Below are 26,905 nucleotides of genomic sequence, written 5' to 3'. Positions count from 1 at the left end.
ATTTGTGGTGGGACATCAGTCTCTGCCGATTCTGTGGATTAGTGATGCGTGCGGCCCCAAGCCGTATTCCTACCTTGTTTCTGCCACCACGCAGTGGCGGAAATGGTACGACTGCCATCACGGTAACACCAGATTTTTGCCGCCGGATCCGTAATGAGGTCCAATCTTTTACCAGCAGAGGGAATGTTCAAAGTCTAATCTCTGGTAAAAATACATCATTTGAATGGATTGTGTCGTCCTACATATTTCTCATCTATGATATGTCCTATATCCAGCTTCAGCTGCTTTGGAATTTTCTTTCGGTAGAAGGCGCTGTGCGTCGATGTGGTGGACTCGATGTCCCTCGAGGGCCTCCGTCTCGAGGATGACATAATCGAAGGTATATATGGAACACACAGCTCCCGTTGGCTGCAGTTCAGTTTTTGCGAGTAAGCTATAGCTTTGTGAACTACGGCACACTTCATATTATTACTTTGAAAATGTCTTCGTCTTCAACAACCCTGAAGACCGGGTTTAAGAAATGCCAAGACTGCGGCTCGAAAATGTCATTGACGGACCCACATTGGGTGTGCTTTTGGTGCCTTGGTGTGGAACACAAGACCTCGACAATTCAGTCGTGCCTATCGATAGTAGGAAAAGCTCTGAAGGAGAAATTGGCAGTAGGTAGACTCCCCAAAAAATCCCTGTCGAAAAAACATTCCTCCGTCGAAGTGAGAGACAACTCTTCCCGACGGAAGAAGACTAAAAGGTCTAGGTCGCGGAGTGGCTGCCACCACTCCTCGTTGAGAAAATCGAAGAAAAGGCATCATAAATCGCCTACTTCGTCTTCCTCGTCCGACTCATCTCCAGGGAGGAGTATAACTTGCCCTACTAAGGCCTTTACTCTTGCTGAATGCAAATCATTCAGGCAGGAAATGCTTAAAATATTTGAGTCAGAATCCCACAAAGCAAGTAGGCCATGCTCCAACCGCACTTTCTGGAGCCGGTAAGGAAGGGGCTCAAGCCAAATGCTGCAAGCCCTCGAGACTAGGACAAAAAGGGCAGGTTGTCATTCAGAGCCGTTGAGGCCTCGACACAATGAAAAGTGATTGAAGACTCTGTCGAGTCATCAAAGTCTGTCACGGACAAAGTCCGGAGACAAGTCGACATCGAAGCCATCAACGTACAAGACATCTTCATCTAAGACATTGATGCCAAAATCCAGTTTGGTGACAACTCCCTCTGGCTCGAAGCCATCGACGCCTTTACCAAACCTTCAAAAATCCTTTACACCATTGCCAAGACGGATTTCTTTTTTATCTCTCACGTCGATTTATGAAGGCAATGAGCCTTCAGACGACAATGATCCACCTTTTGAATTGCAATATGGCATACTTAATGTTCCCGATAGTTTTATATCAGAGGAATTTAGGTTGCAAGACCTGCATGATAATTTACAAACAGCCAGTGGGGTGGACACCTCACCAGAATTGGTTTTTGGCAAGCCAGACCCAGATGATCACGCAGAAGCCTCTTACAGGCAATTAATGACCAGGGTCACTGATTTTATGGAATGGAGCAGGCCTGCCCGACCTTTTGAACAGGATGACATCACGGATATCCTGGACAAAGTTCATCAAAGGGATCCAATCCTACCTTTTCATGTCGCTCTACAAAAGAGAGTAAGTGCAAACTGGGAAGCACCAGAATCAAGTCTGGCAGTCAATACAAATTTGACAAAAAAATATAGGCTGTCAAGTAGTGACCCCAGCTATTTGTCTAAACATCCTACCCCAGAAAGCCTAGTGGTGCAAGCAGCAACTGCTACTTCCAAGCAAGCTGCTTATCTGACCATTCCACCAGATTGGGATATGCGTATAGATGCATGGTCAAGGAAAGTTTTTTCTGCCGGGATCATGCCTCTCAAGTCTGCCAACTCTACATGTGCCCTTGCAAAACGTACCTTCACCCTATGGGACTGTGTATCCATGGCGACTGAACATATTCCTGAAGGGGAAGAAAGACAAGGCTTCCTGGCCATTGTAAAATATGTGAAAGAGGCCATGTCTGAGTCTCTACAGTCAGGTTTGGATTCTGCTAACAGTATCAGCAGAGCCATGGCGGCAAGCACTGTGATACACAGATTTGCGTTGTTAAGGAAGTCTGCATTTGCACCGGACGTGCACTGTAGACTGCTTAATATGCCTTTTCACGGGCCTCCTCTTTTTGGCAGCAAGTATGACGAAAGCCTTCAAAAGCTGCAGACCTCAAAGGCGGCAGCCAAGTCTCTAGGTGCCGCCATCAGGCACCCTTAGCATTTTCACCCCAGTGGACCTTCTTGGAGGGGTAGATCCTTTCGCTACTCCTCATTTGGATGAGCTAGAGGAATGGTTGGTCAAAGATGCCAAAGAACAAAGGAGATTCCCTCGTGGTGGACGAGGGAGAGGTGCAAAGCCCGCCCAAGCAACGACTACTTTACCATCAGCCGCCTCAAAACCTCTCTGAAGTCTTGACTCGCGACACCCCGGTGGGAGGCAGACTGTCTGAGCATCTGAAAGACTGACTGGGTATTACTTCAGATGCTTGGGCATTAGAAACCGTAGCCCAGGGTTACTGCCTCTCCTTCATTCAGAGACGTCCGAATCCTCCACCGGTAAGCCATTCGTTAAAGTTTCCAGATCCGTACTTTGAGCCTGCTAGAGAAAGGTGCTTTTGTGCCAGTAGTTGTAACAGAGAGAAACACAGTACGGTATTCTCCAGGTTTCCTAATTTCCCTGGAATCTGCTCAACCGAAAACTGGGCCTGAAACACAGGATTGCCAGAGTTTAACTCTCTATTGGGTCTGCTTTCTTGACCCCCTCTCCTTGGGTCCAAACCTTCCCCCAGGTCCTCTCCTCACCTTGTTTTCTTGTGTAGCGCGCTCTCCGTCCTGCCTTCGGTGCAGGGGTGTGTTGACTGATGCGGGCTCGATGCTGCCTAGTTGCTTCACTGGCAATGGCCCGATGGACTGGGCTTGCTGTGACTTCAGCCCGACCGGTAAGTAGAATGAGTCTTATGGACAGTTCTGTTAGCTCTTGTCTCTTTTATAATGTGTCTTTCCTTCCTTAGGTGATGGAGGGGGTTGAGGATGGCGACGCACTGCTGAGGTGAGTAGAACCAACAGTGAGTGAGCGCACGGAGCGCGATGCTAATCACTCTTATTTGCATTAACCAATGTTCGTTGTTGTGTCCTTTTAGCTGCCGCAATAACCCAGCGTGGATGCCAGCTGAGGCGATGAGATTCGGTGAGTAAGCGCGATGTGCGGCGCCTCCAAAAGCCTTCCACGCTAACCTGGTATGTCTTTTCCCCTTTTGCGGGTCGACGGGATGCTCCGGTGCTGAGGTTACCCCGATCGGCGGGAGTTCAGGTAAGCGTTTAAATCGTCTTACAGATTTCGAGCAAGCTAAGATATGCAGAATGCTTACTAATGTCTTCTCTTCTGTTCTTTTATCCTTTTGTAGAGTGTGGCGTGCCAAGATGGATATTACACCGCCGTAGCAGCCCGCAAGACTGGAGGAGCGATGGATAGAAGCTGGATGCTCTTCAAGGTACGGGTATTATTAATGGTGTTCTTGCAGGAGCGCCAGGCGCGGAAGAAAGAAGGCCTCCTGGAGAGAGATCCGAGCACGATGAGTGTCACGCTGCAGGTGCAGAGAAATGCAAAGCGTGTTTCTCGGTCCGGGCGTGGTTTAAATAGTCTTGAGGTATCCCAGGTATCCCTGGGCTGAACCACACCCAAAAGGCTAGACTGCCCACTCATTTCAAGGAACAGAATCATATGGGGGCATCCATCTTGCCCATAATACACTGCAAGTCCAATGCTAAGTAGATTTTAGGGCTGTGTGTGAGATTGGCGCCACGTCTGAGTCCAAGTGGGTCTCTGGGAGGATGGAGAGGCCCTTAGGGGGGCCAAGTAGGTGACCATGGCCTGGCTCCAGCCTGATATCTCAGAGGGCTGGGGGATCGTGATGCATTCTGAAGGGAGAACCTTTTTTGGCAACCATAGCCAGAGATATCTGTAGTGACGGATGCCTCACTTACAGGGTGGGGATCCCATGCCAACGATCTGACAATCAGCGGTCCTTGATCTCCATCAGAGTCCAAACTACTCATCAATCTTTCAGTGCTGGATGCTTTTCTGCCCTCTGTAGGGGGAAAGAATGTCCTGATAATGACGGACAATACAGTGGCCATGTACTACCTCAACAAGAGTTGGTGTAGAGTCACTACCACTGTGCAGAGAGGCAATGCAGCTCTGTTTCTGGTCAATGCAAGAAAGAATCTCTATCAGCAGTTCAACTAGCCAGAGAAAAACAGGGCGGCGGATGCTCTAAGCAGGCAGAGCACAGTCATGCACGAGTGGGAACTAGCTCAGGAAGTCCTTCAAGAGATCTTCACCATTTCGGTAACCCCTCAAGGGGGTCTGTTTGCGACCAGTGTCAACCAGAAGGGCAAACTGTTCTGCTCCAGGGAATTTCCCACAAGAGGAGTTATAGAAGATGCGTTTGTGGTGGACTGGGAGTTTCCACTGCTGTATGCATTTCCTCTTGTCCCAATCATTCCTCACGTGATCAGGAGGTTGAGAAAGTTCAGGAAATCCAAGATCCTAATTGCCCCAGGTTGTGCCAGGAGGACGTGATACCCGGACCTTCTGGACATGTGCATCTGCCCTCCAATATGTCTTCCACAAAGAGAGGACCTTCTCCATCCAGAGGTCAAGACACTCATTCTTCATGCATGGTTTTTAAGGGTGAGGTACAAGGATTGGGACCTCCCAGATGACGTAATGGAGATTTTGCTTTCGGCCATAAGGCCAGCAACAAAGTCTTTGTACCGCTGCCGTTGGAACAAATTCTGCAGCTAGTGCTGGAATGAGAATGTGGATGCTTTTCTCTGAGAAAACACTGAAGGTGTTAACTTTTCTGCTGCATTTGGCCAATCTGGGGCTCCAGATTGGAACCATTAAAGGTTATTTAGTGGTGTTTTCCATCTTCAAGCGCTCGTCTGAGGAAACGTCATATTTTAAAATCCCTTTCATGATACAATTTCTAAAGGGACTGACTAATGTGTTTCCTCCATTATCCATTATGCAACCCTGCTTCTTCCACCAGGATTCCAAACCCCTTGATCTCCCCTTCCTCTATTACATCCCCTATCGTTGCTATCCCCACCAGCTCCCAGTGCTTCCTGATCATCTTCATTAACTGTCCATCTGCCCCCGTTAGTGCAACTAGTGGCGCTTGCAGGGAGCACGGGGTTGGGTTTTCCATGACCTGGCAAGCCCTATGCCATACCTTCCATCCCAGTGTCAACATCTCTGGGCGTTCTCATCTCCTTTTTCGGCAGCCATATCACCTCATTCAGGAAGAACGGGGCACATTCCTGTCTCAATAATCTAGATTCCGCGGTTGGATATCCTGATAACCATCTAGCCACGTATTGTAGCTGGCTCGCTAAATAATGTATCTCAAAGTATGGCAATTTGATACCCCCTCTTTCATGCATGTTTTGTAGTTTCCAGAGGGCTATTCTGTTCCTCGTCCCGTGCCAGAGGAAGTCCCTACAAATGCTATGTAGTTTGACAAAAAATCGCCTTGATATCAGATATGGTATATTCCCAAAACAGTGCAACAGTCTCGGCAGGACCACCATTTTCAGCATCTCCCCCTTCCCCATCATCGCCAGGGGGAGTTTCTCCCAGAACCTCATGCAGTTTTCTATGCCCCTTACCGCCCTCTCCGTATTGTGGTGGTATTCTGCCTCCACCGTGTGGTAAATGTCTATCCCTAGGTATCTGAACGTGTTTGTCTCCCACGGTATTTGTAGGATTGGTAGCTGATCTCGCGGGATCCCCACATACCTTCCCAACGGAAATATACATTACTTTTTTGGGTTCACCGCTATACCAGATAGCATCGCAAAATGTTGCATCACCTCCAGGATATACTGGAGGTTCTCTTCGGGGTATCGTATATAGAGCAGCATGTCATCTGCATACAGCGAGATGAGGTGTGGCTCCCCCTTGATGTTGATTCCTATTATATCATATTGCTGCCTCAAATATATCACCAGCGGTTCTAGCGCTAAAATATATAACATAGGGGACCTCGGACACCCTTGCCTAGTGCCCCTACTGAGTTGCCACTTCTCCGATATTATCGCTCCCGTCTTAACTCTGGCCACTGGTGCACTATATAATAATTTGACCCACCTAAGGTAACCCGGACCCATCCCGTAGTTGCCCAGAGCGGCCATCAGCCAAGGCCATTTAACCGAGTCGATTGCTTTTATTGCATCTAGTGATACAATCGCTCTCTCTCTTGGATCCCCTTTGGTGTGTTCTATCACTCGATGCAGCCGCCTAAGGTTTTCAGATATGTTCCTGTGAGGGACATATCCGGTCTGATCTGGGTGTATGAGTTTATCAATTATATCTTTCATTCTGTTTGCCAGTACCGGCGTGAGTATTTTACTGTCTTGGTTAAGCATCGACAACGGCCTATATGAGCCACAATATCTACTCGGCTTGTTGGATTTGGGGAGAGGGACAATAATCGCCTCACTTAGGGATTCTGGCAATCTTCCTATGTCATATGATTCGTTCAACATTTCCATGAGGGTGGGGGAGAATCTCCTCGTTATACGCTTGTAAAATTCGCTAGGGAGTCCGTCAGCCTCGGGGGTCTTACTAGTGGGAAGCTGCCGTACCACCGTTTCCAGTTCCTCTAATGTTACAGAGGCCTCCAATGAATCTCGCTGCTCTGCACTAATTTTTGGCATATTTATGTCTTCCAGTACCACTTGTATTTTCCTCTGGTCACCCCGTTCTTCATCCTCCATAAAGTTGTTGGTAATATCTGAGGAACTCCCAGTTTACACCCTTTTGGGTGTCTTCTGTGTGCCCATCTTCCCCCACTATCTCTCGAATTGTGGCCCTGGGGGTGTCATTTTTTTATACAGCCATGCTAGTATTCTCCCCGGTCTGTCCCCTCCCGCATGCTGTCTTTCTACATATTTTTTATAGTTAAGGTTGCATAGTCTCTCCCAGTACCCCATTCATTTCTGTTGCAGTTTAAGTACGGTTTCCGCGTTTTCCTTAGTGCCCCCCTCTCTGCTTAGGACCTCTTCTAGCTCTCCCTCAGTTTCCTGCAGGTCTTTTAGGATCGCTCCTTGCAGTCCTTTGGATTTGGCTATGGATATCCCTCTTACTACTAGCTTAAAGGCTTCCCAGAGCGTGCCAGCCGACTCAACACTCCCAGTGTTAGTTCCAAAATAACTTATGATTTCTTCTCTCAGATCCTCTCTAAATGTCATATCTTTCAGTGCCTCGGCTCTGGAGTGGGGCGGTCTATTTTTGTGTCTGATCTATCAATTTTCGGGTTCAACGTGCAATTGAAATCTCCTCCCCAGATCATAGCCCCCCCAGGGACATACTCATTTTACTGTCTAGTGTCTTGAAAAATGCCAGTGTCTGGTTCGGAGCATACGTAATACATATCTCTGTTTTCCACCAACCCCTCTATTGCCACCATCTTCCCAACTGCATCTGCTGTGGAACTCAGCACCTAGAATGGCACATGCGGTGCCACCCAGGTGAGCACCCCCCCTTGCATAAGCAGAGTATGTAGCTCCCACCATGGTCCCCCTCCATTTCTTCCGAACCACCTCTAGTTTGTCTTTCGTGAGGTGGGTCTCCTGTAACAGGGCTATGTCTATCTTTTGTCTACGTAGGTACATCATGACCTTATTTCTTTTTAAATAGCTATTGAGCCCCCTGACGTTCCAGGTGATTACCTTAAGGTCCCCCATAGCCTCTTCCTGTCCCGTCCCTCCATTTGTCTATCTTCGAGGGCTGCTCGGAGGCCATCGCTTGTGTATGTAAGCCTGCTTCCCACCCTACCCCAACATCTCCCAACGTCCCTTACCCCTGTTTCCATCCCCCCCTTTCCATTCCCCAACACTCAACATCGCCCACCGCCCTCCCCTCCCAATTGTTGCCCAGCTCCATCCCTGGATCTCAGGCTCCCCACATCTAGCCCTTTTCTTGGCACTGCCTGTACTTAGGGCAGCATCTCCCCACTGAGTCCCATCGGCACACCTGCTATTTCTACTAATGGGGGTAAAGCGCATGTCTCCTGTGGCTCCGATATATCTGTAAGTCGCCACGCCGCGCATCACATGCCCAGGTAAATTGCACTATATTCCAGTCCTCAATGTTCTCTTAGCAAGCGTATATGGCAGGTGGTCTCCACCCTACCACCTTCTACCTCTAACAATCCCTGCCCTTTTGCCCCTATGCAATGTCACTCCCTCCCCTTCAGCCCCCTTGTCGTCGGATCACTTAGCCTCTCCGTCTCGATCCTGGTCTCCCTCTGACTCTGGGCATCCGTGCCTGTCCAGCCAACTTGTCGCCTCCTCTGGGGTCTCAAAAAAATGGGCTTCACCCTTGTGCAGAACTTTTAGCTTCACCGGGTAGAGGAGCATATACTTCATCCCAGCAGTACGTAATCTCCTCTTGACTGCCACATAGCTGTATCATTGCCTCTGCACCAGCATAGTAAAATCCGGGTAGGCTGTGATCTTTGCTGACGCTCGGGTTATTGTACCCCCCTTCCGGAAGAATTCCAGGATCTTTTATCGGTCTCTATAGTTGAAGATTTTTGCAATTATAGCTCTGGGCGGTGCTCCTGGTTGAGGCCTCCTCGTCTGGGCACAATGAGCCCTCTCAACCGCAAATCCTTGTGAGAATTTGCCAGCTCCTATTTCCTGGAGTAGCATATTCTCGATATAGTCTGTGGGTCCGCACCTTCCTCCCCTTCCGGTAGGCCCACCACACGTATGTTGCTGCGTCTTGCACGCCCTTCCGCTTCTTCCGCCCGGTTTTCCAAATTGGCCACCTGCTGTTTTAATACATGGACCTCTTTTGCATTCGTGGTGCTTAATTCCTCATTTGATTTCACAGCACTCTCCAAGCTACTGGTGCGGTCCGCCAGCGCCCTCACATCTGCAATAGATTAACATCTCTCTCAACCGTGTCTATCTTCTTTTCCAGCGCGTCTTTAAGCTTAGCAATTGCCACACCAAACGAGGATTTCAATTCTGTGATTGCTTCGAGTATGCGTTGGTCATCCCTTGGCACATTCCCAGTCTCTTGCACCGTAGTTCCAGGCTCTGCTGGCGAGGTTGTGGGCTGCTGCACAGTGGTGAATATATCCATGGTGGGCTGCTTCCCTTTTCCCTTTCCTCCCTTTTGGGCCATTTTGTGGGTGCCCTCTTATGCTTTGGCAGACCGCGTCTACCTGTGTCACACTTGTCGGCGCCCAGTATGCCAGTCATTGCTGTCGGAAAAATTGTCTCACTGTCTCACAACCAGTGAAATTTACCGGGTCTTCAAAGGCATTGGGGAATCTCCTTTGGCCCGTGACTTAGCTGTTGTGCACCTCAGTGAAGTCTGATTGATTGATTGATTGTTTATTTATATAGCGCCTATACACAATGTGTTTTAAAGCGCTTCAAGGAGGGAGGGAACATAGGAAAATACAGTTACATTCAGTAAAAGTCCTTGAAACAATACAGAATGTGAAAAATAACTATCGTAATAGGCCTGTCGACATTTCTGATAGTGCAAGTGCATAGAACAAGTAAGGCAAGAGGTAATGGAAAAGGAGACCAAAGCAGTAACATTACTATGTCTGACGACAATTGATGTAGTGCAGGAGGTATACAAGAGGAGGGGTGGGAGGGCCGGGGGATATGAGTGGGGAGAAGGAGATGAAAAAGGCACGCTACTGAGCAAAAAAAGCAGGGGTGGGGGGAGGAGGGAGAAGAACAAGGGGGGGGAGGAGGGGAGACAGACAAGCTGCTATCAAAAGTCAAGGGAACAGATGATAGGAGTAAGTGCTAGGAGGGGGAAGGCTGAGAGGAGGGAGAAATAAGTAGGAAGGGGAGTAGGAAGATAGTAGAAGAGGAGGGAATTATGGAGAGGGGAAGGGGTAGAAGGCAGGTAAGGAGGGGCCAGGGGGTACACAGAGCCAAAAGAGGGGGGAGCAAGGCAGGGTGGGGGCATACAGACAATCACAGGGGGGCATGGGGGCACACACACTCATGGGGGGCACACAGACACTCATGAAGGGGCATGGGGGCACACAGACACATGCGGGGGCATGGGGGCACACAGACACTCATGGGGGGGCATGGGGGCACACAGACACTCATGGGGGCACACAGACACTCATGGGGGGCATGGGGGCACACACTCATGGGGGGGCACACACTCATGGGAGGCGCACACACTCATGGGGGGCACACTCACTCATGGGGGGCACACTCACTCATGGGGGCACACAGACACTCACGAGGGCACACAGACACTCACGAGGGCACACAGACACTCACGAAGGGGCATGGGGGCACACACACACTCATGGGGGCACACACTCATGGGGGGCACACAGACAATCACGAAGGGGCATGGGGGCACAGAGACACTCACGGGGGGCATTGGGGCACACAGACTCACAGGGGGCATGGGGGCACACACTCATGGGGGGCACACAGACACTCACGGGGGTCGGCGATCCGGCGTACCATGGTGGACAGGGGTAGACGGGGCCTTAGGATCGGGCCTTTGTGGGAGGGCCGGCCAAGCCTGCCGGCCTCCTCATTGGCCAAGATGTAGAGGGCCAAGGCCAATCCTGGGCCCCATGCACACACCAACCCTAGCACTCCGGTGCATAGCAGGCGCACACAGCCATCTTGAAATGGCAAGTAAGCAAGAAAACGAAATAGCGCACACCCAAAAGGTGACCAAGCGGAGCGTTAACAGGCTCCAAAAGTAGCACAAAGCCAAAGGTTGCTGTGCATCAGGTCCATTACTACAATTGTGTACCTTCATTTCGTTTTTCTCCACAGGACGTGTGCCACTCGCCGAGGACCAGGGGATGCATGCCTGCAGCATGGATTTGCACCCAGTGCACTGCGAGGCATCAAATGGTAGGAGGGAGAAAGAAGCAGCAGCCGCTCCGGCGGTCGTTGCAAGAGAAAGAGCGCAGAGATGGGGGGGGGGACACATTGCATGGGGCCAGGATCGGGCCATTGGGGGAGGGCCGGCCAATCCACAATCCAGCCGCTCCTGGTGTTGCACCCACACCTTTCCTGCCAGGCGCCCCGCAGTGCACTTTTCCTATTTGCGTAGCCCAGACTGGGCGCTCTACAGTACAGCACTGCTGTGCTGTCCAATTAGATATGCTCCGGTAGTCCTCTGCTCACCCCTGGACACGGGCTGCCTGGTTGTTTTGTTTAGGTCAACCCAGTGCCCAACCATGGTGCCATGTCAATGCTGATGCTGGTGTCTATTTATCCATTTTAACTTTCCAAGGTATGCCCCTGTTGTCTTCCTTTATTTTGGAGGCCCCCCTCCTTTGTTGTGTGCACTTCCCAGCTCCGTGTCTGCCTTGGGGTGCGGGCGTCCTGGCCTTCGTAATCCGCCTATCCTGGTCCTCTTGTCTGATCTGCAGGACCTGTTTCACGTGTTGCCGGCCTCGCTCTTGTTGTTATTACAAGAGCGCCCGCTGGCAACAATGTGTCTCTTCCAGAGACACATAGCAGCTGACGGCGGCTGCTGTGTAGTCAGGCTGATTGCCGATCAGCCCCTCTCATGTGCACGCCGTCTCCCACTTGCCGTTTGCAGCCGTGTTCTGGCTGCGGGGTCTGACCATATGTGCAAGTGTTCGTTCGCACCCCCCGGTGCCCCGCTCGCTCTTGCCCTCAGTATTCTTGTTGTGTGTGTTTACAGTGACTGGGTCGGTGCGCGCGCGCCACGGCGTGCAGGCCCCCTCCAGCACTGTTCGCACTCAATATCTTCCTGTTTCAGGTCGCCTGGCCGAATGTCCTCGCCGGGTCCTTTGTTCTACTCTGCCATTTTGGATCACCACGTCTTTCAGGCCGCCGCAATTGTCACTGTGTCTGCATCCATGCACTGGTCCATCCGATGGGCTTTAGACTCCGTTCGGTGACGCCGAGGACCTTCATGTGCATTTTCCTGCGTTTTCAGCTGTTATAGGCATCTGCGTGCGCGTTTAATCTGCGGATCATTTCAGAATCGATGGAGCTCCTCCAGGAAACGCATCTCCTCACATGGCCTTATAGCCACACCCCTGAGAAGGCTGTCTAAGTTAAGTTTTGAATGGCCATTTTATAGAGGTGTTTTTGTCAGTCAATACTTTTGAATACAGTTTTGAAATGCAACTGTTGTATTCAGATCGGAAAGCTGCAGTCCTATGTGACTTGGCACTGTGATTCGACTACTAGCTCCCTCTCATGTTCATCAATGTACTGTATATGTTTAACTTGGGCTTGAAAAGAGAACGCTGTTGTTAAAATGCACATTTGTGAACTGTATCCTGTCAAATTCCACAGGAATGTTTAATTTGTGGCTGCAGGTGTATCCTACAGGGCTTGGAGTTTAGAGCTGTTTAAATTCTAGGTTTGTAATAGTTGCTGAATAATTGGATATTTTAACTTGCCAGGGGTTTAAACAGGTTGTCCCTAGATACAAGCTGTTTTACAAACATACATTTTTAAAGCAATCATGCAATCTATAAAATTAAAGAACTTGTTTTCTCTCCTAGATCCAAATTTTGTCCGAACGTTTCTCACCACGTATCGATCATTCTGTAAACCGCAAGAACTGCTGAGTCTTCTTATAGAAAGGTACGTTTGTCTTGTTATTATATAGTGTCTTATACATTAATGCATTCCAATACACATTTGCAAAGTATTTGCTAAGTACACATGCATCCACCTTCAAAGCAATGTATTAAGTATTTATTTATTTAAATGCAACATTATTGAATTCTAATCTGATATGTCATTACAGTTTTTGTTAGGGTTTCATTTCAGAGATTGTCTTTGGTCAAAATTAATGTAGTGTTCAGGACAAAAGAGAATCGGATATAGGAAAAATAACCTCCATTATTTGGCCATATGGTATCTAGGTAACATGGTCTTGTACAACAGTAGAAACTATGCACATAGAAACTATGATTCCATTCTCGTAAAATGCTGGTACATAATCTTCACACTCTTCTGTCCATCTGCCCTATCCAACTTGTGTCTCTCTCGGTGGAAAATTACACTCCGTTAGAATTTAGTTAGGATAAAAATAACTGAGCCAAAGTTGAACTTTTTTTAGGGCCTATCCTGACATATGCAACCAATTTGTGCAAACCCAGGAGATTTTCTAGGGCAAGGAACTTTGTGTCTGGGTAACCCAATGGCTCTAATGATTGAAGAAGAGGAATTAGCCATTTATTTAATCAGAGCACTATACCAATGGGAACAATTGGAAAATGGTCTCTGTTCTCTTAAACAATGTCACAAAGGCAATGCCCTTGTTTTGACAGATTGTTTTTTAATCTGAGCATGATACTTTAATGGTACTTGATTAGGGTGCAATCTAGTAAAGAGCACTTTGTAGTGGGTCAGCTGAATGAGATCAAGAACGCATTGATAAGGTATTTTACTCCTGCGTCCTGTCCCCTTTCCTCCATACTCTATGGGCGGCACAGGGACTGGACTGGTAACATTTTTGCCTCAGAAAAAATGCAACTTTCCCTTTAAATTTGGAGTGTGCTGGGGAGCCACCATGTTTGTAACCACACCATGCTAATCCCGCCCACCGGCTCTTTCCCTTGGTCCTCCTTTCTGCTCAGAGGGGATCGGACCTGCCTTGCGTTGGCGCTTGAATGGCAAACTTTTTCCACCATGCTTTCCTCCATCTGCAGCCTCCAGCGCCTGCTCCCTGGCATGTGATGGCTCGGGGTGGGTTTTCCAGGCAGTGCTCCAGATACAATTTTGATGTGGGAGTATTTACCTCCCTATTTTTTAAAGTTGGGTAAAATACATTTTTTTGAGTTATCTGGAAAATTAAATGTTTCGTAAAAATCATTTCTTTGTACCTAGTTATTCAGGCACATTAAAAGCTAGAGGTTTTAATTCTGTTTATCGGCATTAATAATAGTAATTCCTTTCTCTGGAACTATGTACGCTACTGGTCCAAACGTATCCATGGAGCTTTGTGGCTGAAACCAGGGGCTAAAGGTTCAATGTGTCCATTTCCTATTTGTCGTTGGTAGTGTTTTACTCTCTATTTTTATTTTTTGGGAGTATTTGTTTATTTCCTGGGTGTTAAAGTGGATGATATACCCATTATATGTAGGGCTGTTTCCAGGCACGCATCCTGCAACAGATCCTTATGGCTTCAGACCCCCATTTTCTCTGCTTAGAGTGTCTGGGGGCTGACCACCGGTGGGTTTCTTGCAGGGCGTTGGACAGATTTAAGCCAAGGTCACTCGAGAACAGTCTGTAGAGGTGGTGGGAGATCTTCTCGGGGGTCCCCGCCAGAAAACCTCAAGGCCTTCACTCGACAGAAGTCAAAGAAACAGGTAACTTGCATTTTTCCTTCACCACCGCATCGCAGAGACTCCTTCCCAGGGAGTTCTTCAGCTGAGAGGGGTCCTCAAGACTCACACCGGCGTTGGGACTCTTGCCCCTAGGGCTACCGGTGCACGTACCAAGGGGGATTCAGACTCTACCAGGCCAGGCACAAAGGGGCCAAAGAAAGGTCCTTCTACCGGACACCAGTCTTGAGGGGTTTCAAGCTCTATTACCAGGCTTACGCCTGAGGGGCGCCTATACGCAACAAAGACTGCCAGAGCCGGAGGACAATAAGTCTTCCGGAGCTTCTTCTGAGGTCGTTGATAATACTGGGAGAACTCCATAGGGCAGCAAAGAGCCTATAGGTATGGGCTCTACACCGAGTAAGCGCCTCAGGGTATCCCAATTAGACCTTGCCCAGATATGGTATCACAACAAGTTGACATCCCAGTGCGTATATCAGAGGATGAATCACAGTATTCAGTGGGTTCTTGCCCCTCAGAGTGGGCATTGCAGCCAGACAGACGCTCCTCACCGATGACATTCAGGCTATGGACATTCCGGAGCAAGAGGGGAATGGCACCAAGCTCAATCGCTTTAGTGTACTTCATATCCTTTATCCTCTGGAAATATGCCTGAACCTAGTGGCTACCATGCCAGATATGTCTCGGAAAGGTCTCCAGCCACTTAGATACCAGTGTCTGCAGTGGCTACTGCGCAACAGAGACCCATTCTCCCAGTTTCACTTCAAGCAGCATGCAAAGAATGTTTTTTTCGGCCATTTTATGCTGCTTATGATATCACAGCCAATGACAGGCATTCTGAAAAATGTAACACAAGACGTGGTACCTCGGGTTCAACCACCGAGACCTCCACCAGAGCTGCACTTAACTGCTTCAATGTGTCTACCACCTCCACCTCCTATACAGGCGAATGCTGCACCAACGCAGGTGGCTTCTAGTCTGATACAGGCTCCACCAGCTCTTACCCATTCACTTGAGCCCACTCTTCCGAATGTGGCTTCAGTGTCGGGTACTCGCAAGGGAAAGTCTACACACAGACACGGGCGACAATGAGGAGGAGGATGCATCATACTCTGGGAAAGCTTTTCTTGACTGCATGGAAAGACTGGCTGCACTCCTGTGAGTACCAGTACCACTTCAGGAATAGCCGGAAGCAGGAGTTTTGTTGGAGATTCTATCTCTAAGAAAGTCTAATGGTGCAGGCATACCATTACAAAAAGATGTGTTGGCGGTTGCTAAAAAGTTGTGGCTTAATCCTCAATCTGCTCCATCTACAAATAAACGCTTTGATGTCAGGTTCAGGCAACTGGTTGATGAACCAGTGCTGTTGGCTTCTCAGCCCCAACAGCATTCATCAGTGGTAGCTGGTGCATTCTTATAATCGAAGGCGTCGGCTGCATCAACAGCCTTTTCATCTTCTCGTTTATCCAAAGAGGGCAGACTCCTGGAATCATATGGCAAAAAGGTGTACCTAATTGTGCGCTTACACCTCAGACAAGCAAATGCTGACACATTACTAACTGCGGCTAACCAAAAATGATGGAGGGAGATCAGGGAGATCAGGGATTTTCTACCTGATCTTCCTATCGTGCACCAAGCGGCCTTTAAAACGGGCTTAACGGAAGCAAAAGTAATTCCTCAAATATGCTTCAGGTGTCAGTATCACACATTGATACAGCCATTAGAGCAATGTGTGTGACAGCCATTAGAGCAATGTGTGTGGCTACAGACATGAGAAGGTCAGCATGGATGCACGCCACTAAATTTACAGTGAACGCCCAGGACAGAATATTAGACATTCCATTTTAAGGAGCAGACCTATTTCACTCCTCTAGAGAGGAATTATTAAAGAAAAAGACTAGCGCAGAGAGAGCAAAATAATTAGCCAAATTGTCTAAACATGCTCCAAAACAATTTTCAAGTGCTCAACCACGATCCGATCAAAAAGCATGATCATTCAGTGGCTTTAAAGCATTTCAGGATAGGAGTGTCAGGCAACCTGACCATTCACCCAGTATGCATCGCAGGAAACAGCAGCATACAGTAATCAAAGGATCTTTTTTGTCCCTGTCCTCACAGGCCTCGGACCCTAAAAATCAATGAGGCCAGCATCCGTGTCCATGATAACCCGGCTTGGGGCAGACTAGCCAAACCTTGATGGCGTTGCATCTTTCAGGACCCGTGCTCAAACCAGTTACTTCCATGGTCTTCGACTCTCACTTTCCAACCCCCACCCCCTTTTCATCGCCTCCCCTTCTGCAAATTGGTTCCCCAGCTCTTCTCTGAGGGGTAATAAAGCTGGCTGAAGATCAGGTAGTGGAAAAAGTCCACCAAGCAGAGGAGGGTCTTGGGCTTCTACTCAAGAATCTTTGTGATTCACAAAGAGAATCAGACAGGCCTTTGAGTAGTCCTGGATCTATCATACCTCAACCTTTCACATGGAAAACTTCAAGATGGTGCCATCAGAGCACATAGCCAAAGCTCTCTGCGTGGGAGGGTGGATGTGCTCCCTGGACCTGAAGGACACCTACCTGCATGTCCCAATTTGGCAATGCTTTACAGTGATGGGTCAACACTTTCAGTACAAAGTGCTTCCATTTGGCCTGAATTCGGCCTTTCGAGTTTCTACAAAAATAATGAACGCCTTTGCTGTAATTCTCAGAATGGTGGGACACCACATATATCCTAAACTAGACGACTAGCTAATGCGAGCCAGTTTGCCCGAGAATTTGATGGTCTCCTGTCAGGCTAATTCAAATACTATTCGACCTGGGTTTTTCAGTCAACCTCAAGAAGTCAGAGTTCGTACCATCGAAGAACTTAGTGTTTCTGGGGATGAGGTGGGACACTGTATCAGAGAAAATATTCCCTACCCAGGAGAGATTGAGATATTGTCTCTGCGGTCAGTCACTTACTCATTCGAGAATCGATGTTAGTATGGTGGTACCAGCAGATACTAGGTCTACTAGCTTCTCGAGTCCTACAGTGCTACTAGCCAGACTCAAAAGAGCAATTTAGATGCACCTAACCAGTTCGTGGGATCAGTAAATAGGGACTCGGACAGAATTTTTTTTTTTTTTTCAAATCACTTTATTAATTTCCACAAAAAACATAAGTAACAATGTTCCACATTAATCATAAAAAATGCAATTCACAGAATAAGAAAAGCATCATAAATATTTCAGACCAATAAGCGACCCAGACAGAATTTCTATGCCTTCCTCTTTGGAACAAGACCTCATATGGTGGAAACAAGAGTCCAATCGAATGAGGGGCTCCTTTTCACCAAGTCCCCCTCAATACAGTGATCATTACCATAGATTCTTCCATGGAAGGTGGGGGTGCCACCTTGAGTGAGCTGACCATTCATGGCAAATTTAGTCCATCTGAAAGGTATTTCCACATAAACTATCTGGAGCTGCTGGCTATTGCTCTAGTGTTGAAATCGTTCCAGGTTATCATAAATACCTTGACTTTCCTCATCATAGCATGATGTGGTTTGCGGATTAGGTCCCATGCAGGTATATAAGTAGAGCATCTATTTCCTCTCATTACAGTAGTGAGAAGGAAGACATTTACTGAGGCATATGGTGAATGTTGGGGTTATCAGAGTTATTTACAAACGCGATTAGTGGGGCCCGATCTGCCAGATATTGCGACATTTCGCCCCTCATTGCTCCCCCAATTTTGGACATAGCTGCCACGTACCACATTCTAGCCCACCATTCCTTTATGCCCGGCGTGACTTGCGATTTCCATTGTTGGGCAATTACTAGAGGTGCCGCTACCAGAAAAAAAGGCAATCAGCCTGCAGCTTCTGGCGTTCAATTTGTAATTGTCCCTTAGTGTCTTCATTACCTAGGAGCAAAACCAGGCGCCCATCTCCTATTCAACACCACATATTTCTCTAATTTGAGAGACCACTACCTGCCAAAATGTTTGAACTTGAGGACATTCCCACCACATATGAAAAAACGATCCAGAGTGTGCATTGCACCTCCACCAGGAGGCAGAAAGGGTCGGGGTGATTTTATGCAACCGTTCCGGGGTAAGGTACCCACAGAACGCCAATTTAAAGCTATTTTCATTAAGGCGAACAGCTTGCGAAGTCTTGATTGGCTCTCATCCAGATGTACTTGTGAGGTTATCGATAGGTCTCCCCACATCTTCCTCCCACCTGAACATATAGGTATGCAGGAATTTAAACCTAGATCCATTTAACACCTTATAGAGAGCTGCTAGCTTGGCTCTCAGGGTGGGGTTGGGGGGGGGGGATCACCTATAAACATATCTTCGAACAGAGTAGTCTTGCGTTTCCCCTGGGCTGCCAATTGTGGTTTAGTTGCCCAGTGATGAAGTTGTAAATACGCAAACGTATCTCTTTTCCCTACCATATAGGCCCGCCTGCACTCTCTAAATGTGAGAGGATGATTGTCCCTGTACAACTGGCCCAATGTGTCTAAGCCCCCTTCTTTCCAATGAATAAAACAACCCTTATCCATTCCCGGGGGGTGGAAGGGGATCCCTATTGTCCCATGTCATAGGCAAGGGGAATGTCGTTGCAGCCTATCTGTGTGCATGCTTGTCCCAATATTCTAACGTGGCTCTAGAGGTCAGGAGGCCCTGTACCCCTCTCTTGCGGATCTTTGGAGACACCCAGCACGCTTTGTGTAAAGGGATTCCCATGACGCTCTGTTCAATAGTCACCAAGTGCTTAACTTCCTATGCTTGAGACGCCTTCTGACTCTCCAAACCTGGAGTCAGTTGGGCTGCAAATAGATAGCTTTCATTCTCCAGCATGGGGTCTGGCATGGATTCACATGCTCATGAATATTCCCCGTCGTCAGGCTGGGAATCCTCGGTAAAGAAAAAACCAGTATCAGTTTCGTTTCTGATCTGTCTTTCGCAGTAATAACCAATCACTGATCTCTGCGTCATACTGACCACAGCCAATGACTGCCCTCTACCTAAACCCCGCCTCTGGCAGCCATCTTCAGATTTTTACCGCACGTTCATGTGTTGGGATCCTCGTGCTATTGCTCTCGAGCGTTAGTGCTATTTTTTCACGTTTTTTTTCTCAAAAACTTCATTTTTTCGGTCAAAAGAGCCTCAAGCTCCACCGACTCTCTATCCGATCAACGGGGACCCGTGTCGGATTCGTCTGCGCCCCTCAAGGGTGAAGATTCGTCGAGCTACGCTTTTGGAGGACTCCAGAAGTTTCTCAGGCCCAGTCATGGCCCAGGAGAAGGGAAGCTCGACGCCCGGAAAGCTGTTCAGGGTCTGCCCTGGATGCCAGCTTCAGAACGTCTTCAAGGAGGACGAACACTCCTTTTGTCTCTACTGCCTACATGAGGACAAGACGCACGTGGAGAAGGACTGTGCGTTTTGCGGCAACATGTCGGAGCGGACCATGAAGGACCGCCATCAACGTCTCGCCAACTGGCTAGAAGGGAAGAGCCCGTCCGGCGAGAAGAAGAAGAAGAAAACCGAGCGGTCTTCTAAGACCTTTGAGGACGCCCCGGCGACGGGGGTCCAACATAAGGCCAAGCACCGCGAGTCCGCTGGCACCGGGAGCGCCGAACGGTCGGGCTCTACGGGCGCCAGGCAGGGCGCACCCTCCCCGGCACCATCAACCACGAGCCAACGCTCTGGGTCGGGTAAGAGGAAGGCCGAGCACCCGGCGAAGCTCCTGGAGAGGCCCCGGTCGAGCTCGAAGGCGGAGGGGGAGCGAGGCGGTGTCCCCCCCCTCAAGGATAAGGCGGTGAGCGCACCTAAGGTGGTGAAGGCCTTAATCCATCCGGCCAAGCCCTCTATCGAAACTGTCGCGGCGGCCCTGGCTCAGCCTGTGCAGGCTACACCAGTGGTGGCGACCTCGGGGGCTCAGAGTCTCCCTGCCACCTCGGAGGGAGTCCTCTTTTGTGCCCATCGATAGGACCCTGTGAAATCCCCCGAGGGGAAGAGAAAGGGGGGGCAGGGCGTCGTCGTAGATTCGGCTTCAACCTCGGAGGAGGAACTGGTCGAGGTCTTAAGCCACGGCCTCGGCGTGGAAGAAGACCGGCCCGTCGGGATGGATCCTGACGCAGGTGACGACGACATCGTCGAGGGTACCGACGGGGCCCCTGATCGCCCGTCGGATTCCCCTCTGCCAGCACCGCAAGACAACTCGGCGGCCATTTTGTTGGCTATACAGTCCTTATGCTCAGAGATAAGGACGAGACTACCGTTGCCGACGGAGGAACCATCCCGTCGGGGGACCCAGGACCGGGACCTTCTGGTGTTCCCCCTACTAAGAAAAGAAGGATCCACCCTCCACCTCCTTTTCAGCCGTCGCGCCCCGTCCAGCCCTCCTCCCCGTCCACCCGAGGGGATGATACGGGGACTGACACGGCAGCGACGGGTACGGATGACGAGGTATACGACGAGGATGTACCGTCGTCGCCTCCCACCAGGGCTTCTCCGCCCGACGAGATTGGATCGTTCCACTCCATGATCACCAGGGCATCCGAGCTTTTTCAACTCTGCCCTGAGGAGAAGAAGAAGGAAGGTTTCCTTTATCAGCGGCGCGAGGCCAAGAGGAAGACGGTCCTCTCAGTGCCTCTATTGGACGACATTTGGGATGAGGGCCTCACCCTCCTCAAGAACCCTTCCACGACGCCAGCTAGAAGAGACCGGTACGAGAAGAAGTACCGGGTCCCGGACACGGCCCCCCTGTGCCTCCGGGCGCAGCCTACCCCGGACTCCGTCGTCTCCGCGGCGGCCAGGAAGAAAGCGGGGGGGGGGGTGCGGCCTCCACATCGACTTCCCCACCGGACGGTGAGGGAAAGAAATTGGACGCTATGGGACGCAGAGTCATCTCGTCGGCAGCGACGACGATTACAGCGGCCAACGCCTTGGCTATCGTGGCCCGCTACGACAGGGAGCTCTGGTACAAACTGGCTCCCCTGCTGGACTTCCTGCCGGACGACAAGAGGACAGAGGCCCTGGAGATCCTGCAGGAAGGTGAGGTGGCTTCGGACCACGCCATTACCGTTGCGACGGACATCGCCGACACTGGGTTCCGCCAGTTGGGCAACGGCGTTTGCCTTAGGCGGCATGGATGGCTCAAGGCTACGGACTTCCGTCAAGACGTTCAGACCAGAGTCCTGGACATGCCCTTCGATGGGAACAACCTGTTTGGGAAAACAGTGGACGATTCCCTTCAGGCCATTAAAGCGGACACTGAGACGGCCCGGGCCCTGGGAGTTCTGCAACGACGACGGACGCCCTTTCGGAGCAGTGGAGGCAAGGGCACCTCCAAAGGTTCCGGCGGCGGTTTCTCCACCTACCGTCAAGCGGCCCGCTTGTCGTCTCAGGAGGCCTACAGAGGACGAGGCAAGTCTGGCGGACCGCGCCGTCGTCGCCAAGGAGGTCAAGGCGGCAAAGCCTCGTCGAAGCAGGATTGAACCGGCCGTGGGGTCGGGCCCCCACCGAAGCACCCCGGTGGGAGGCCGGCTGGCGAGCTTCGTCAGCGTGTGGGAGTCCATCTCCACCGACCGTTGGGTGCTGGACGCCTTGGCCCGGGGCCACGCGCTCGAGTTCCAGAGAAGGTGCCCGCGCGTCCCCCCCGTGGCCAGGAAAGAACTTCACGTCCCTCAACTTCTCCTGGAGGTAAAAGTGATGCTCAGGAAGGGCGCCATCGAACTCGTCCCAAAGAGGCTTCGAGGCTCCGGAGTCTACTCGAGATACTTCCTCGTGAAGAAGAAGACGGGGGGATGGCGCCCCATCCTGGACCTGCGGCGTCTGAACAAGTTCATCAAGGCGCAGAAGTTCCGGATGGTCACCCTCCAGCACGTCCTGGGTCAGCTGGAGGAAGGAGACTTCCTGTCGTCGTTGGATTTGGAGGATGCCTACTTCCATATCCCCATCCTAAAGGGGCACCGAAAATTCCTCAGGTTTGTGGTCCAAGGGCGTCATTACCAGTTCAAAGCCCTCCCCTTCGGACTACGGTCGGCACCCAGGGTATTCACCAAGTGCCTCGCACCGGTGGCGGCGCAGCTGCGCCGCGAGGGGGTCCACGTCTACCCCTACCTGGACGACTGGCTCATCCGAGCCAAGACGAGGGAGCTCGCCGTGGTTCACACGGCAAGGACCGTCCAACTTCTCACGGACCTGGGATTCTCCGTGAACTACGCCAAATCCCACCTGGTACCCGCGCAAGACGCTCTGTTTCTGGGAGCGAGGCTCAACACAGTGTCTCTTCTGGCCTCCCCGTCGGAGGAGAGGACCAGGACCATCCTGGGCAAGGTGCAGCGGATGTTGGTGGCCGACGCGGCCAAGGTGAGGGCAATCAAGTCCCTCCTCGGAATGATGTCTTCCTGCATCTACCTCATTCCCATGTGCAGGCTCCGGATGCGCCCGTTGCAGGAGTTCCTGGACGCGCGTTGGATCCAAACGACGGGCAGCTTCGAGGAAAGGATCACACTCTACGAGAGTTTCCGACGAGCGATCCGGTGGTGGGGCACCCGCGCGCATCTGACGGCGGGCTTGGACTTCCAGACCCCAGCCCACCAGGAGACAGTGACCACGGATGCCTCCCTGGAAGGGTGGGGAGCGCACACCGAAAATCTGCACGCAAGAGGCCTTTGGCTCCCGACGGAGAAATCCCTACATATCAACGTCCTGGAGCTCCGTGCAGTGTTTTGGGCCCTCAGGTCCTTCCTTCCGTACCTCAAGGGCAAGGTGGTGAGGATCTTCACCGACAAGACCACCACCATGTTTTACATCAGGAAACAGGGCGGAACCAGGTCCCCAGCACTGTCCAAGGAGGCGCAGGACCTGTGGCATTGGGCCATCGCCCAAAGGATTTTTCTGGTGCCGTTTCATCTAGCAGGGATAAAAAACACCATCGCCGACTCACTCAGCAGGGAGCTGCGCTCGTGCCACGAGTGGGAGCTACGGCAGGATCTAGTGGATCGCCTCTTCCGACGGTGGGGCACACCCCAGATCGACCTGTTCGCGACGCCGACGAACTCCAAGTGCCGGAGGTTCGCCAGCAGGTTTTCCCAGGCGAGGAGCATGGGCGATGCTTTCTCGTTCCCCTGGGAGGGCCTGTTCCTCTACGCGTTCCCTCCCTTGCCACTGCTAATCCGGCTCGTCAACCAGCTCAAGAGGTCACGGTGCAGGATGATCCTCGTCGCACCTGCGTGGCCGAGGCAGATATGGTTCCCGGACCTTCTGGACTTGTCAGCGTCCCCGCCAATCAAGCTGCCGGTGGACGCGGATCTACTCTCCAGAGAAGGAGGCGCCATCCTCCACCACGACCCGAAATCGCTGAACTTGCAGGCCTGGCTCCTGCAGCGCTAGAGTTTGGAGGATACGACATACCGGCCGACTGCAGAGAGGTTCTTGCAAAGGCCAGGGCGTCCTCGACTCTTAAATGCTACGGACACAAATGGAAGAGGTTCTCTGTCTGGTGCCACGCACAGAAGATTAACCCTCTACGGATTACGGCCCCCCAAGTACTGCCGTACCTGCTGACGCTGGCCAAAGCTGGACTGGCACACGCGTCCATCAAGATTCATCTTGCTGCGATCTCCCGATACACCAGAACCACGGGGCGGACGTCCTTGTGGTCTCATCGTCTGGTGAAAGAGTTTATGAAGGGACTGTTCAGATCGTTCCCACCGGTGAAGGCTCCGGCCCCGGCGTGGGAGCTCAACGTGGTGCTGACCAAGCTCATGGGACCTCCGTTCGAGCCTCTGCACTCAGCTCCGTTGAAATTTCTGTCGTGGAAAACAGCGTTTCTTGTGGCCATCACCTCCGCACGACGAGTGGGAGAGATCCAGGCCCTTTCCTGCAAGGCCCCGTACTTGACTTTTCACGCAACGAGGGTAGTGCTCAGGACGCACCCCTCCTTCATGCCCAAGGTACCGTCGGACTTCCATCTCAACGAACCCTTGGTGTTGCCTGTGTTCTTCCCGTCGCCTTCGTCGCCGGCTGAGAGGACTTTGCACTCGCTGGATGTGGCTAGAGCGCTAAAGTTCTACGTGGACCGCACGAAGTGTTTTCGGAAGACGTCACAACTCTTTGTGAACTTTGGACCTGTCAATCAGGGGAAGGCTCTCTCGAAGGCTTCCATCTCCAGATGGCTCTCCGGCTGTATCATGTACTGTCACCGGTTGGCAAACCGACCGCTGCCTGGCCGTCCGAGAGCCCATTCCACCAGAGCGATCGCAGCTACCACGGCGTTCCTATCTGGTGTGCCCCTGCTGGACATATGCAGGGCTGCTACGTGGAGGTCGACGCACACCTTCACGAAATTCTACTGCGTCGACCGGGATTCCAGGGAGGAGTCCAGGGTCGGCCAAGCAGTGCTGCGCAACCTGTTCGCCTGAGGTGAGCCTGGTGAGGAGGTAAGATGCTTAATGTTAAGTTTGATGTGATGCTTAATGTTGAGCCTTTGCCACCTCCCGTGGTTGTGCATGTGTGTACTGCTATGTATTCTTTATTCATGAGCATGTGAATCCATGCCAGACCCCATGCTGGAGAAGGAACAAGTTACTTACCTGTAACTGTTGTTCTCCAGCATGGGTCTGGCATGGATTCACATGCGAACCCTCCCGCCTACCCCTCTGCGGCTCTTCACTTGGTCATACTGCCACTTCACGTGCTTCCAAATCTGAAGATGGCTGCCAGAGGCGGGGTTTAGGTAGAGGGCAGTCATTGGCTGTGGTCAGTGTGACGCAGAGATCAGTGATTGGTTATTACTGCGAAAGACAGATCAGAAACGAAAATGATACTGGTTTTTTCTTTACCGAGGATTCCCAGCCTGACGACGGGGAATATTCATGAGCATGTGAATCCATGCCAGACCCATGCTGGAGAACAACAGTTACAGGTAAGTAACTTGTTCCATATCTGGTACTGCCAGATCCCCTGCCTCTTTGGCCACCTTCAATGTATTTCTAGCTGCTCTCATCCTCTTTCGGGACCATCATAATCTAAATATCTGCGATTGTAGATCTTTTAAGGCTGTTCTCAGAAACCCAAATTGGCAATGCATGGAACACTATAGCAAGCGTGGCAATAGGATCATTTTTTTGATAGCCGTTCTCCTCCCCAACCAAGAGATTCACCCACCCCCCCCCCCCGTCCCATACCTGTCTTTGTGCTCAATCCTGCTTGGCCTTAATAAAAAGCTGTGTAATATTGGCTGTATAGAGCTATGCATATCTTACTGTCAAGAACACCCCTAGATAATTCAAGGTCCATGAATCCCATGAAAAGGAAAAGCTCCCTTCAAATATGGAACCACACCCAGTGCTTCTGAAATGTTACCTATCATTTATTTCGATAGGTTAATTGTAAAGCCCGAAACCTCACAGAATCATTCCAGTAGCGAGACAACATGTGGTAACGTGGTTCTGGAATCTTGCATGTTAAAGAGGAGGTTGTCTGCGTATAACGCTAACTTAGGTTTGTGGCCCGCTGTATCCAACCCCTTAATATTCCTAGAGAAGCATACCATGCAGGCTAGGGGCTCCATGGACAGGGCGAACAATAATGGGGTCTTTGGACACCCCTGGAGGGTATCTCTGTACATGCACACTGGAATAGAAAGAATTCCATTCACCTTAATCTTCTAGATGCCACTACGAAGTTGGCTAATAACCTGTGAAACACACCCAGCCCAAACCATTCCAAGACCTTAGACAGATAGGACATTCAACGCGGTCAATTGCTTTCTCCGCGTCAATTGAGAGCAAAGCCATGGCTTGTTTGTTTCTGTGCCCAAACCGAAACATTATTTGTATGCCGGATGTTATCCTATGCTTCGCGTCCCAGTATAAAATCTGTTTGGTCCGATGTTACGAATTCAGCACAATCTATTTTTAATTTTAAAAAAAAAAAAATCTAATCCTGCATGTTCTTTCAGAAAACCATCTTTATTCCCCCTCTTCACTACACTTTATAACTTAGCAAAAAATGGTTGCCTTTTTAGTAAAGATTTTCAGTTTACCTCTCATCACTAAAGCGATAGCAGTTTCAATCACGATAAATTGATTTTAACTCAACATGATTGCTGCTTAAATTTACCTTGCATCCCTTCAGCTATCGCCATGATCTAAACCCCTTCCACCTCTTCCCCTTTGTACTTACACTATAGTCACCTGGATGACCCAAGCTCTGTGTAATAAGATGTACTTTTTCATGGACCCCTTTGACTCCTAACTACCAACTTATGGTCAGGGCCGTTACTGATTTGTGGATCACCCCTCATGACACTCACTCTTTCAGCTCCTCATTCTGTCACCTCTTTTCTTCCCTTTCCCCAAAATGACTAGGCATGGTGGCAGGGTTTGACTCCTAATTAAAAAGCTAGACTTTCACCCTCCATCCTTTGAATTTCAGCTGCCCAGCCATCTCTTGACTCCTAACCCTCTAACTC

At 50.4% G+C, this 26,905-nt stretch overlaps 1 protein-coding gene across 1 annotated transcript in view; it reads left to right on the top strand.

The window, feature by feature from the left end:
- The window catches only part of SOS1 (SOS Ras/Rac guanine nucleotide exchange factor 1), a 2,649,334-nt gene that overhangs the window by 1,349,617 nt on the left and 1,272,812 nt on the right, over positions 1–26,905 (top strand). The window contains exon 11 of the mRNA XM_069606702.1: positions 12,649–12,730. Within this exon, the coding sequence (XP_069462803.1) occupies positions 12,649–12,730 (82 nt within the window). The remainder of the gene's footprint in view (positions 1–12,648; positions 12,731–26,905) is intronic.

The sequence above is a fragment of the Ambystoma mexicanum genome, chromosome 4p (assembly GCF_040938575.1).
Source record: "Ambystoma mexicanum isolate Mex_15411 chromosome 4p, UKY_AmexF1_1, whole genome shotgun sequence".
NCBI lineage: Eukaryota > Metazoa > Chordata > Amphibia > Caudata > Ambystomatidae > Ambystoma > Ambystoma mexicanum.
Note: the sequence above shows the minus strand (reverse complement) of the source record. Positions and strands in the feature narration are given on the sequence as shown.